At 42.0% G+C, this 13189-nt stretch overlaps 3 protein-coding genes across 4 annotated transcripts; 2 read left to right on the plus strand and 1 right to left on the minus strand.

Annotated features, from left to right (window-relative positions):
* Nucleotides 1–272: 272 nt before the first annotated feature.
* On the minus strand, nt 273–3563 carry LOC5517614 (kelch-like protein diablo). The gene has a single exon (XM_001637642.3). The coding sequence runs from the start codon at nt 3427–3429 to the stop codon at nt 1723–1725; it is 1707 nt and encodes a 568-aa protein (XP_001637692.3). The 5' UTR covers nt 3430–3563; the 3' UTR covers nt 273–1722.
* Nucleotides 3564–7997: 4434 nt separating this feature from the next.
* On the plus strand, nt 7998–10830 carry LOC125563084 (trace amine-associated receptor 6-like). Of its 2 annotated transcripts, none has more exons than XM_048727846.1 (2): nt 7998–8126; nt 8906–10830. In XM_048727846.1, exon 2 carries the CDS (start codon nt 8916–8918, stop codon nt 9876–9878), a length of 963 nt encoding a protein of 320 aa, XP_048583803.1. In that variant the 5' UTR covers nt 7998–8126; nt 8906–8915; the 3' UTR covers nt 9879–10830. The 2 variants fall into 2 exon arrangements, with proteins under 2 accessions (XP_048583803.1, XP_048583804.1); XM_048727847.1 differs by having other exon boundaries at nt 8008–8102.
* An 885-nt stretch (nt 10831–11715) lies between these two features.
* Nucleotides 11716–12678, plus strand: LOC5517678 (trace amine-associated receptor 6). The gene has a single exon (XM_001637568.2). It carries the CDS (start codon nt 11716–11718, stop codon nt 12676–12678), a length of 963 nt encoding a protein of 320 aa, XP_001637618.2.
* The last annotated feature ends 511 nt before the right edge of the window (nt 12679–13189 follow it).

Below are 13189 nucleotides of genomic sequence, written 5' to 3' on the forward strand. Positions count from 1 at the left end.
CGCAAGCATGCCGTCATGTAATTGGCGTACGATGTTTATGAATTTGCTGGGACAGCCAAACTTCGCCATTATTTTCCAGAGGCCCTCTCTACTGACGGTATCAAACGCTTTTGTCAGGTCGACGTAGGTGGAATACAGGTCGACATTTTGTTCTTGACATTTCTCCTGAAGTTGCCTTGCAGCAAATATCATGTCAGTTGTCCCGCGCTCCTTCCGGAAACCACATTGACTTTCAGGTAGAAAACAACAAACACAGTAAAACAACCATGAGAAGCAATCAAGCAGCGGAATTTTATTCGTTTCTGTAAACGTCCAAAGAACGATCTCTAATTTGCAGTGATAAATACGACATCCGTTTCTTTAGTATTCAATTACTTTCAATTATACTACTCGATATATAATTATAACCTCTATCTCCCTAATAAAGTATCCCAACAATAGAAATTTCAAAAGATTTCTCCATATCTGCCTTTGTAGACAAATAGCTTGTTAACATACTTTAGTCTTGTTTTAAGTTAGTCATAAATATGGATTCAAGTGTTCCTTTCCTACAAAGGATGATTTTCCGTTTTAAGTTAGTCATAAATATGGATTCAAAGTGTTTCTTTCCTTCAAATGATAATTTTTTGATCTGATGCACTCAACTTTATACCTGATACCTGATGAGTCTTTTTAGAGTCTATCTAAAATGCTGCTTAGCAACTAAGACTCACAATAAATATAAATACACCATTTCAATAAATGACAAGTTCTGGTCCTATGCAAGTCCCTAGTTTCAGTTTGTTTTGGTACAGTACTAGGACAATTTAGCTTTAAGAAAAAAAAAACTATTCTTGTTGTCAAAATCAGACCAAAGATATGATAAATATATGGTAATAATACTATAATACATACATTTTGGAACTATATTGTAGAGGATATATTAGTTCTACAGATTACATCTACAGATCCCAAAAAATTCATAGAATTATATTGATTAAAAAAGGGCAATGTTCATGGATTCTGCTATGTAACAAACAGTTTGCAGGTCAAAAACCATGTAAGAAAATAATACATCAATAAAATGACTATTTTTGGTTATAACAAAGTCATCCATTGAATATTTAGCCACTATAGCCCAGAAATGCTACAGAGCAAACATTTAGCCATACTTGTTTGAGCTTAATAATTGCAGATGATTGAGTTTTTCCTAAATTACTGGCAGGTGTCACAAAATACTGACAGCTTTGACCTAAAGTTAATATTCCTGCATGAAGAAACATCCCAAATATGGTAACCTCTCTTAACTTAGGGTTACGGGAATTTTTAGCTTCAATTTGTATACACTTTGTAATGCTAAATACATAAAAAAATAGTTAGTCTTGAGTGAACATTTAAAGAGTTCGCTAGATACAAAATACTCTTATTTTTCTGCTTTGGAGTAATGGTAAAACAATCTTAGACAAAAAAACATGGCTTATAAAATTCAAAATAACACAACAAATAAAATAGTTCCTGTTTAAACAAGTAGCTGAAATCCAAACATTCAAAAGCACCACCTCTAATAGAAAAGAATTAGGTTCACAAATCTTGATCTAGAGGGATAGGCAGCAACCAGCATTTTTTTCTGTGGTAGAGAGAAAATCCTTGTATACTACAGTAAATCTTAAATTTTGCAGGAGGGGAAAGAAGCTAGACCTCTACATATGTGCTTGAGATATGGTGTTGGAAGTACTCTTCACACTACATCAATCTTAAAGCAACACACCCAAAGTTACATCTAGTATTTACAGCACCAACAACTGTCCATTCATTCTGATCCTTATCATAGTACTCGATACTGTTGGCGACTCTCCCCCCTACGACATAGATCAGGTCATTCACAACAGCCACACCCAGGCATCGGCGACCATTGTTCATGTTAGCCACAGCTTCACTCCACTCATTTGTACTAGGATCATAAACCTCCACGCTATTACTATGGGACTCCCTGTTGTCAGATCCTCCGATTGCATAGAGCTTCTCCCCTAAGACGGCAACACCGAGACTCCACCGTGCCGTTGTCATAGAAGATATTTCAGTCCACTGATTTTTAATCGGATCATAACGCTCACCAGTATTCAGGGGGGCCCAGAGATGGTCTAGCCCACCCACGGCATAAACATGACCCTGTAGGACAGCGACACCAGGGTAATACCTAGCATAGGTCATCAAAGGCAACGTCTCCCATGAAAGACTCTCGGTGTCAAACCTCTTAGCTGACATGCTACTATGCCCACCAACTACATAAATGTACCCATCCCATTCGCAAACACCCGCCCATTTGCATTGAACATCGGGACCTGTTGCCGCTTGAATCCAGCTATTCGATATGGGATCGTATTTTCCAACCTTGTACCGACTAACCGTATACAGCTCGTCGCGAACAGCTACAACACGGAAATAGTCCTCTCTGTTGACGTGGGCCACGCTCATACCAGCAACAACTGTCCATTCTAGAGTATCAACATTAAAACATTGAACACTGCTTATTTTCTGACCGTTAGACCAACCACCAATAACATAGATCTCTTCTGATGCCATTCTGGGTCGAACTCGGAAATTATCCACCTGTACTAGAGCACCAGACTCTACGGAACTTTGATAGATTCTCGCTTCTCTGATAAGCTCGCGACAAATAGTATGTTCTCTAATAAGCCGCTTGACTAATTCATTGTCAGATAAAAAGTGTAAATTCATCAAAGGGAATCGAACATACTGCATTATATCAGCGACAAACATACTTCTGCCATGGAAATCGTGATTAAGCCACTTCCAAACAGCTTGAAAAACTTGTTCTTCCGACTGAACTTTCAAAGTGTCATCTTGTACGAGGCTTTTCAACTGTTGGTATGGAACACGGTTGAATTCTTCCTCTTGGTAAACACTCTGAAAATGCCATAAAGCAAATCGGTTAGCGTGTTCGCTAAGTCCATCAAGGCAGAAAAGTCTCGCCAAGGACTGAAGCCCGAGGCAGTTGGACGGCGTCATGTTACGGCGTAGGAACATCTCACAGTGATCCACGAGGCCATCCAACCTTAGAACAACACAAACTTTGAGAATATCTTCGACATTATCGCAATCCAGGCGAAGTTTAGCCGTATAAAAGTAATCGATTGCACTTTCCAAAGCATCAAAAGCGACTTCCTTGACTGTAACGCTCTCTTCCTTTGCCTCAACAAAACCAGACAAAAACATAGCTCTAAAGTACGGGCTACTTGCAGCTAGTATGGCTCTATGAGCGGGAATTTTCCGATCGCCTGCTAGCAATGTTACGTCGCAAAGTTCTGCGTGAGTTCGCATGGAATTCAACACTTGTAAAGTATCTTTGGCTAAGCAGTCTTCTTCGATGTCCACATAACTAGTGTCTTGGGTAGTTTTCGATAGGGGGACTACAGAAAGTGTAGCCATTTTTGTCGATCGTATCTGTAACTCCGACCGCGAGGTGTCTTTGTGTTGATATTTCAATGCTACCAACAAAAACCGCGCAGATGTTGTCAAGCTCGGAGAACTGGGTACCACAATGACGTAACCTCTGTACAAATTTGACAGTACAATTTAGTCAGTTCATCTTTATCCAGTTTCAAACAAATACATTAACGCTGAGTAAAGTATACATGCCATAGCAATCGAATAAGAATTCCCTTTAAATGAAGCTTAGCGGCTTATGTGAAATCACTGCCGTGAAACTTGAAACCGGTCTTCCTGTGGTAACAGGAAAATGGCGGGAGGCAGTAGGCGGGAGTTTCTTTAGGCGGTCAAAGGGTCATATTTTTGCCGACGTGTTCCGAAGAAACTCCATCAACTCCTCATTATATCAAACCTTAGCCGACAGAGAGAATGTTAGTTGTCTTTGAACTCTAGAATTATCGAATGTGTAGATCAAGCTCTTCACTTGTCCTAGCTACATAGCACCATACGGCAACGCTCAAATTCGCGCGGCATATCAAGAAAATTTAGCAAAAACTTGTCGTTTTTCCCAGACGCGGTCACTTCCATATAAGGAAACTAATAAATTCCTTATTTGGAAAACTTGCATGATTCTTGTCATTTTTAATGCTGCGGTGCCTCGCAAACTTCATGAATTCTATTCAAAAGAGAAAAACAGTGACTGTGACCACCTTTAGTCAATGGAGAAAGCCTCTGAAAAGAAACTAAAATTGCTCGGTACCAGACCTCAAAACGACAACGTTTTCTTCATATGAAATCTTTGGAGGGGGGGGGGGGGATGAGAGGGAAGGATCTAAGCCTCACACCTAAGAAAAAGTGGCATACAAGAAAAATATGGTAACAAATATTGGTAACCCATCGACTCGAGTTTTCTTGCGCCCCCCAAGGACATCGTATGACAACCAAACTTTCTTTGACTGCCACCCGGCTTTACTCTTGTCGGCAAATATGATAAGCTTTTGCCGCTTTTAAATAAGCTTCTCTTGAATGGCTCTAGAAGCCTTAGAATACTGTAATACAAATTCAAGACATGAATACTGTAGTCTTCCTCAACTTGCTAGCTTCGGTCTTTGGACACTTTTTCCTCGGATTCCGGGCCAATATCTTCGCATTTAACGTCACTAGAAGCAAGAATATGCTGAAGTCATCAAAACAAAAAAATATTTATATTTCACGAAGGACATCGTATAACAACCAAACTTGGTAGGTGTCATGTGTGTGTCAAGGGCGGTGCCAGGATATGGTCACGTGATGCGTGACGTCATCCATGACGTCACTTCATATGACAACCAAACTTGGTATGTGTCATGTGTGTGTCAAGGGGTGTGCCAAGATGTGGTCACGTGATGCGTGACGTCATCCATGACGTCACTTCATATGACAACCAAACTTGGTATGTGTCATGTGTGTGTCAAGGGGTGTGCCAAGATGTGGTCACGTGATGCGTGACGTCATCCATGACGTCACTTCATATGACAACCAAACTTGGTATGTGTCATGTGTGTGTCAAGGGGTGTGCCAAGATGTGGTCACGTGATGCGTGACGTCATCCATGACGTCACTTCATATGACAACCAAACTTGGTATGTGTCATGTGTGTGTCAAGGGGGATGCAACAATATGGCCACGTTTTTGTGACGTCATCGATGGCGTCACTAAGCAAAACTATCCCGATGTCATATCTATATTTATGTTATCTCCTAACATCATATGCCATCCAAACTTGGTATATACCAACAGGGTTGTGAAATAATATGGTCGTGTGATTTTTGACGTCGTTAATGACGTCATTTCAAGCAAAAATATGCTGACGTCAACAAAATAAAAAAATATATATTTATTTCATGGAAGAAACGACAACCAAACGTACGACAACCAAACCTGGTAGGTGTCATGTACGTTTCAAGTGGGGGTACAATGAGATGGTCACGTGACGTCATCGATGATGCCACTAAAGTAAATCTACCCTGCCGCCGAAACATCGTATGACAACTAAACATGTTATGTGTCATGTAGATATTTTCTTAAATTATTAGGAGAAAATAAGCAAAGATTTGGTCGTTTGGAGTTTGGGCATTGCTTTTAGGCAATGCCCAAATCTATAAATATATATTAAAATTCTACAACTAATATCCCTTTTAGGGGGTGTTCTAAATCCGCTTTTTATCCACGTTAGAGGATCATAACACATCCTACAACAACAACTGGGCATGAGCTATCTTTACTTCTGATTTGAATTCGCCAATTCCTAAACCTTAATCAAAAAAAGGCAAAAATAACCTATTAGAATCTAAATTATCTGCAACACCCTCGAAGACGCTTCCAATAGACACACTGGTTTTAAAATCTGGAAATATCTCCCCGTTTTCCGTTAAAAATAATTGGAGATTGTCGCGTAAGGATTGTTACGCGTAAACAGGACATAATAGCATGTGACACAAACGAGCAAGGGCTTCAACTGTTCAATATTCCCCTTTATAATATCAATGCTTTTTATCTACTTATGTTAAAGAAAAAAGGACCTCCATTTTGTTTAATATATAGATATTTGGACCAAGGCACAAGTCATGTAACTTAGTTTTTCGCTATGCAATGGAAAAAAAAAAAGAATATAATACATGGATGACAATAAAATACAATCTTAGCAGAGCAATTGCTATAAAAGATGCTACGTGAGCCGGAGCCGTCAAGGGGGGGGGGGGGTGGAGTTTTCTGATAAAGAATCTGACCACCCCGAAAATAATATAGCGTCTTTATAGAATGTCTTTTGCTAACCGGAAGTGGACTTTCCGCCCTTTTGAGGGGTGCGAACGTACCCCCTGCACGGGCACCCCCCTGGGTACGGGCCCGATAGACAGCCAAGGTACAGAATGAAGAGGTCCAAATCTGTTTTATGCTTAAATCTGTAAATTGAAAAAAAAAAATAAAATAAAAAAGGAATAAAAAAAATGGAGATACGGGGATATGGAACCGTCTTGTAGGGTATCAGTTGGTACTGTAACCAAGTGAAGTTTTGGAATTCTTTAGCTGTGTAATTGTTTTTCTTTTAGTTAGCGTACTCGTATAGTTATTGTGTTGTAATAAATTAGTGCTGTCCTGGCATTTGTTGCGAGAAGACGTCCTGAGTTCGCTCTCCCTGCCTCCGAATAATCCTAAGAACCGATCTTTAATCCACCCGGTCACAGTTCGATGGTCGATCTAGCATCTGGAAATCTGGAAATGTTGGGCACCGTTATACAGTATACAACTGTTACAAAAAAAATCAACACGCAAAAAAAAATCAACATTTCTCAGCTGGAATTTTAGAAATAAACTTCAAATATATATATTTATCTATTCATTTATTTATTAGGTAGCATTCCAGTGACGTCATTAATGACAAAATGAATGCGGGGAAAAATGTGAAAAATAAAGACCGCTAGAAAGAACAATTAATTGAAAAAGCTAAACATACAGGCCATATATTTCTAGGGCAAAGTTATATGTGGTCCTTGGGAACATCAGCAATGGGGATGACGAAGATCTGCTATGATCACTCCCTGAATAAACTAAAGAGGAGAAATGGGGCTTACAACATTAGTCTGTTTTTCTTGTTTGGATTTTAGAGCTCACTCTTATCGCAAATAAGCATTCAAATTGTGTTGAACTTGTGCGGCATCATAATAATAATCGGCCTCATAAGCTTAAAACTTAATTGTTGCCAAAGCTTTATGAAGACTTTAGATTAAACCATAGTCTAAGATTTTGCTAAAAGCAGACGCCGATGACTAGGTATCTTAAATCGATCAAATTTGGTATTAAATGTTCCAAGTTTCTAAGGAGTACCGCATAAGATAATTTTTATGAGTATACACTCTTTTTTTTATAAGAACCTTTTTTTATAAGAACGTCCAGCCTGATATTTCACCAAATTAAGAACATGCTCAGGCTCGGATAGAAGAAAAAAAAATTTTTTAGTCCTGATGCGTTCTGAAATGCAGAATCAAATTGTGCTTATATTACACCTTTATTTTCATTACCGAGAAATACGCAGTCATTTGAGCCAAAATTACAAAGATTTACGCCAATGTACTGTCCTTTAAGCAAAAGTAAAATCATTTGAACTAAAAGGTTGTCAACAACCTTATTATTGCTATTGATCATTAGTGTAATTCTCTTCCTAATAAATCATTGAATATTATATTCTTATATGCACTACAATTTAAGAACATCGTTAAGAACATATTCAGCCTTAAATTGTCCCCCAAAACAGAACGGCCCAGCCTCATAATTAGACGTTCTTATGAAAAAAAAGTGTGCATTGCTTACGGGAAAATTTATGTCATTACTTATACCATGAAATAATAATGAAAATTTTGCTTTTTGTTTTGTGACATCCGACTACGTAGGCCTTAAAAAAAGCCAAATTGGATGTGCAATTAGGAAAAATCACTTATAACAATGCCTAGGAATTCTATTTGTTAACGAAGACGGTATTATTACCATTAATGTTTTTCTTTTCTTTTTATTTTATTACAGTAAAAGTTCCTGTTTTGAAGACAAATGGGTTGTCTTCCATGCCAACGCTGCAGGAATAAGTAAGTCCATATTCTGCCAGGGAGGATAGTTGGCAGTTATCAAGGAATTCAGTCTTGGTAAGAACTTGTTGGTAACGACCGGTAAGTTTGGTCAATTCATAAGTTAGTTCATACTTTTTAATGGAAAAGCAAAACTCGAAAGCGACTTTTACTTGATTTTTTCAATGTGCATAACGCTTGAAAGAGAAAAAAAGAAAACAAAATCAATAAGTTATCGACTAGAAAGTAAGGGGGAAATTATTTAATGCCAATTTTGTCATGAGTTGTATACCGCTAACACTTTTTAACGTTGTCCAGATGGTACAACAAAAAGACATAGTAGAAAAAAACTGAATTGCCAGGTAGTTTATTATTATAGAAACCAGCAGTCCTGAACCAGGCAAGGTTTGCTATTCGGGCACGGTAAGGATAGCATGCCGGCGTCGTCTCGTGTTCCATGGAAGTAGAGCTTCGCAACATAACTTGAACGTTTCTTATTTAAACACAGAAAGCGTTTCGCAATTATCGCCTGACAAACTTGTTTCCTGGCCCTTGATTAGGGCTCACGGTATCGTCATATAGTGGGGGAGTATTTCCAGCGCAGGCAATGTAATGTGTTAGATGCGTCAAACACTTTGCTCAATACGCCCCACATTAAGTTGATGACTGTCCTCAATCAGCTTAAACTTTGTCCTTTTTGTATTTTTTTTTTCAAATTATCACAAACAAACAAATCCAATTCAGCGTTAAGTATTGTAAGATCTATGTAGTGACCTACCAAGAACCACTTGACCAGTTATAAGCCGTTTATCCGGCCATTATCAACCCTCCATTTTGATAACCGGAATCCACCCCTGACTCAATCTTATTTTTTCATGTAGAAACTCCGCCATGTCCGCCACAGACATCCCGAGACCCAAGTGCTACGTGCAAACATGGCTAACGGTGGATTTCCTGGAAAAATACCTGTATATCACTCATGTTACCGTCCCTATGCTTAACATGATCTTCTTGGGGGCGCAGATGGCCTTTAATATCCTCATCCTTATCGCTATCATCAAGAACAACAGAATCCGCACCCCGTCTACACTCCTCCTCGGAAACATCTGCATCAAGGACCTCGTGATCGCCTCAATCCTGCAGCCAAATGGTATCTTCCGCTCCATTAACTTTCTCGTCCAAGACAATCACTGCTACAAGTCCGCTGCAGATGATATCCGCCCATTCACCGTCTTTCTCTATCGCTGCGTTTCCCTCGCAAGTTGGGTGATGGTGTCTATTGACCGATGGCTTGCGATACGACGCGCTAGTAAATACCGTGTGATATTCACCCGCAAGCGCGCGTACATAGCGATTGGGGTAGGCTGGATTTACAGTGTTGTGTTAAGCTACCTCGCAACCTTTGTGATGAACAAAGACCAGCGTTATCTTCTGGTTTTCATCCAATTCGGCCTCACATGTCTGATCATCATCTACATACAGATCAACGTCTATCGTAGCATCAAGGCGCATGGCAGTAATATCGGTGCGCTGACCAGTGCACAGCAGACGCAGGCGGCCATCGAGGAGCGAGTGTCCATCACTGTGGCGTACTTCGTAATCGCGTTGGCGATATCGTACCTGCCGATGATTATTGATGCCTTGCTTTTCTACTTTGGGACAAACCTGTCCTTGATGACCTCGCCCTGGTGTGAGATGCTGTTACTGGCAAATGGAGCCATCAACCCCTTTATTTGGCTCAAGACAAGCGAGCAGATGAGAAAGGCTGTGAAGGACGCAGCTAGCCTGCCAAGCTGGATGTTCAGCAGCCGTGTCGCACCTGCCGCGTCTTCACAAGAGACCGAAAATACCTAAGATGTAAAACTTATATCATGACTATGTCCTACCTTTGGATGACCGCGACGACCTGTTAGATGACCGCAAAACCTAGAAAATGACCGCCAATGACTACAAAGTGACCGTGGCTACCTAGAAGATGACTGTGATTACCTAGAAGATGGCCGAGACTACCTAGAAGATAACCGCGACTACCTAGAAGAAAACCGCGACTTCTTAGAAGATGACCATGTCCCTACTTTTTGGATGACTGCGACTACCTCTTATATGACCGCGACTGGCTAGAAGAAGACCTAGACTGGCTAGAAGATGACAATGTCCTACCTTAAGATGACCGCGACTAACTCTAAGATGGCCGCGACTACCTAGAACATGACCGCGACTGGCTAGAAGATGACCGCGACTACCTAGAGGATGACCGCAACTACCTAAAAGATGACCGCGACTGGCTAGAAGATGTCAATGTCCTACCTTTTAGATGACCGCGACTAACTCTTAGACAGCCGCGACTACCTAGAACATGACAGCTACTGGCTAGAAGATGACCGCGACTACCTAGAGGATGACCGCAACTACCTAGAAGATGTCCGCAACCGCCTAGAAAATGACCGCGACTATCTTTTAGGAGACTGCGAAAACCTAGAAAACGACGGCGACTACCTAGAACATGACTGGGAATACCTAGAAGCTGACCGCGACTGACTAGAAGATGACAAACGACTACCCAAAAGGCGACGGCGACTACTAAAAAATGACCGCGACTACCTAAAAGCTGACCACAATTACATATAAAATGAACGCAAATACCTAGAAAATGACCGCAACTACCTAGAATATGGCCGCAACAACGCTACACTTTTAGATGACCGCGACTACCTACCTAGAAAATAACCTTTTTAGATGGTGTGGGTGGGACGTACAGAGTGTGGAAGGATTAGGGTGAAGGTGTGGGTGTGGGTGAGACGTACAGAGTGTGGAAGGATTAGGGTGAGGGTGGGAGATACAGAGTGTGGAAGGATTAGGGTGAAAGGTGTGGGTGAGACGTACAGAGTGTGGAAGGATAAGGTTGAGGGTGGGGGTGGGAGGTACAGAGTGTGGAAGGATTAGGGTGAAAGGTGGGGGTGGAGGTACAGAGGGTGGAAGGATTAGGGTGAAGGTGTGGGTGAGACGTACAGAGTGTGGAAGGATAAGGTTGAGGGTGGGGGTGGTAGGTACAGAGTGTGAAAGGATTAGGGTGAAAGGTGGGGGTGGGAGGTACAGAGTGTGGAAGGATTAGGGTGAGGGTGGGAGGTACAGAGTGTGGAAGGATTAGGGTGCAAGGTGGGGGTGAGACGTACAGAGTGTAGAAGGATAAGGGTGAGGCTGGGAGGTACAGAGTGTGGAAGGATTAGGGTGAAAGGTGTGGGTGAGACGTACAGAGTGTGGAAGGATAAGGTTGAGGGTGGGGTGGGAGATACAGAGTGTGGAAGGATTAGGGTGAAAGGTGTAGGTGGGAGGTACAGAGTGTGGAAGGATTAGGGTGAAAGGTGGGGGTGGGAGGTACAGATTGTGGAAGGATAAGGGTGAAAGGTGGGGGAGGGAGGTACAGAGTGTGGAAGGATTGCTCAATACGCCCCACATTAAGTTGATGACTGTCCTCAATCAGCTTAAACTTTGTCCTTTTTGTGTTTTTTTTTCAAATTATTACAAACAAACAAATCCAATTCAGCGTTAAGTATTGTAAGATCTATGTAGTGACCTACCAAGAACCACTTGACCAGTTATAAGCCGTTTATCCGGCCATTATCAACCCTCCATTTTGATAACCGGAATCCACCCCTGACTCAATCTTATTTTTTCATGTAGAAACTCCGCCATGTCCGCCACAGACATCCCGAGACCCAAGTGCTACGTGCAAACATGGCTAACGGTGGATTTCCTGGAAAAATACCTGTATATCACTCATGTTACCGTCCCTATGCTTAACATGATCTTCTTGGGGGCGCAGATGGCCTTTAATATCCTCATCCTTATCGCTATCATCAAGAACAACAGAATCCGCACCCCGTCTACACTCCTCCTCGGAAACATCTGCATCAAGGACCTCGTGATCGCCTCAATCCTGCAGCCAAATGGTATCTTCCGCTCCATTAACTTTCTCGTCCAAGACAATCACTGCTACAAGTCCGCTGCAGATGATATCCGCCCATTCACCGTCTTTCTCTATCGCTGCGTTTCCCTCGCAACTTGGGTGATGGTGTCTATTGACCGATGGCTTGCGGTACGACGCGCTAGTAAATACCGCGTGATATTCACCCGCAAGCGCGCGTACATAGCGATTGGGGTGGGCTGGATTTACAGTGTTGTGTTAAGCTACCTCGCAACCTTTGTGATGAACAAAGACCAGCGTTATCTTCTGGTTTTGATCCAATTCGGCCTCACATGTCTGATCATCATCTACATTCAGATCAACGTCTATCGTAGCATCAAGGCGCATGGCAGTAATATCGGTGCGCTGACCAGTGCACAGCAGACGCAGGCGGCCATCGAGAAGCGAGTGTCCATCACAGTGGCGTACTCCGTAATCGCGTTGGCGATATCGTACCTGCCGATGATTATTGATGCCTTGCTCTTCTACTTTGGGACAAACCTGTCCCTGATGACCTCGCCCTGGTGTGAGATGCTGTTACTGGCAAATGGAGCCATCAACCCCTTTATTTGGCTCAAGACAAGCGAGCAGATCAGAAAGGCTGTGATGGACGCAGCTTGCCTGCCAAGCCGGATGTTCAGCAGCCGTGTCGCACCTGCCGCGTCTTCACAAGAGACCGAAAATACCTAAGATGTAAAACTTATATCATGACTATGTCCTACCTTTGGATGACCGCGACGACCTGTTAGATGACCGCAAAACCTAGAAAATGACCGCCACTGACTACAAAGTGACCGTGGCTACCTAGAAGATGACTGTGATTACCTAGAAGATGGCCGAGACTACCTAGAAGATAACCGCGACTACCTAGAAGAAAACCGCGACTTCTTAGAAGATGACCATGTCCCTACTTTTTGGATGACTGCGACTACCTCTTATATGACCGCGACTGGCTAGAAGAAGACCTAGACTGGCTAGAAGATGACAATGTCCTACCTTAAGATGACCGCGACTAACTCTAAGATGGCCGCGACTACCTAGAACATGACCGCGACTGGCTAGAAGATGACCGCGACTACCTAGAGGATGACCGCAACTACCTAAAAGATGACCGCGACTGGCTAGAAAATGTCAATGTCCTACCTTTTAGATGACCGCGACTAACTCTTAGACAGCCGCGACTACCTAGAACATGACAGCT

This window comes from Nematostella vectensis, chromosome 5 (genome assembly GCF_932526225.1).
Source record: "Nematostella vectensis chromosome 5, jaNemVect1.1, whole genome shotgun sequence".
NCBI classification, from domain to species: domain Eukaryota; kingdom Metazoa; phylum Cnidaria; class Anthozoa; order Actiniaria; family Edwardsiidae; genus Nematostella; species Nematostella vectensis.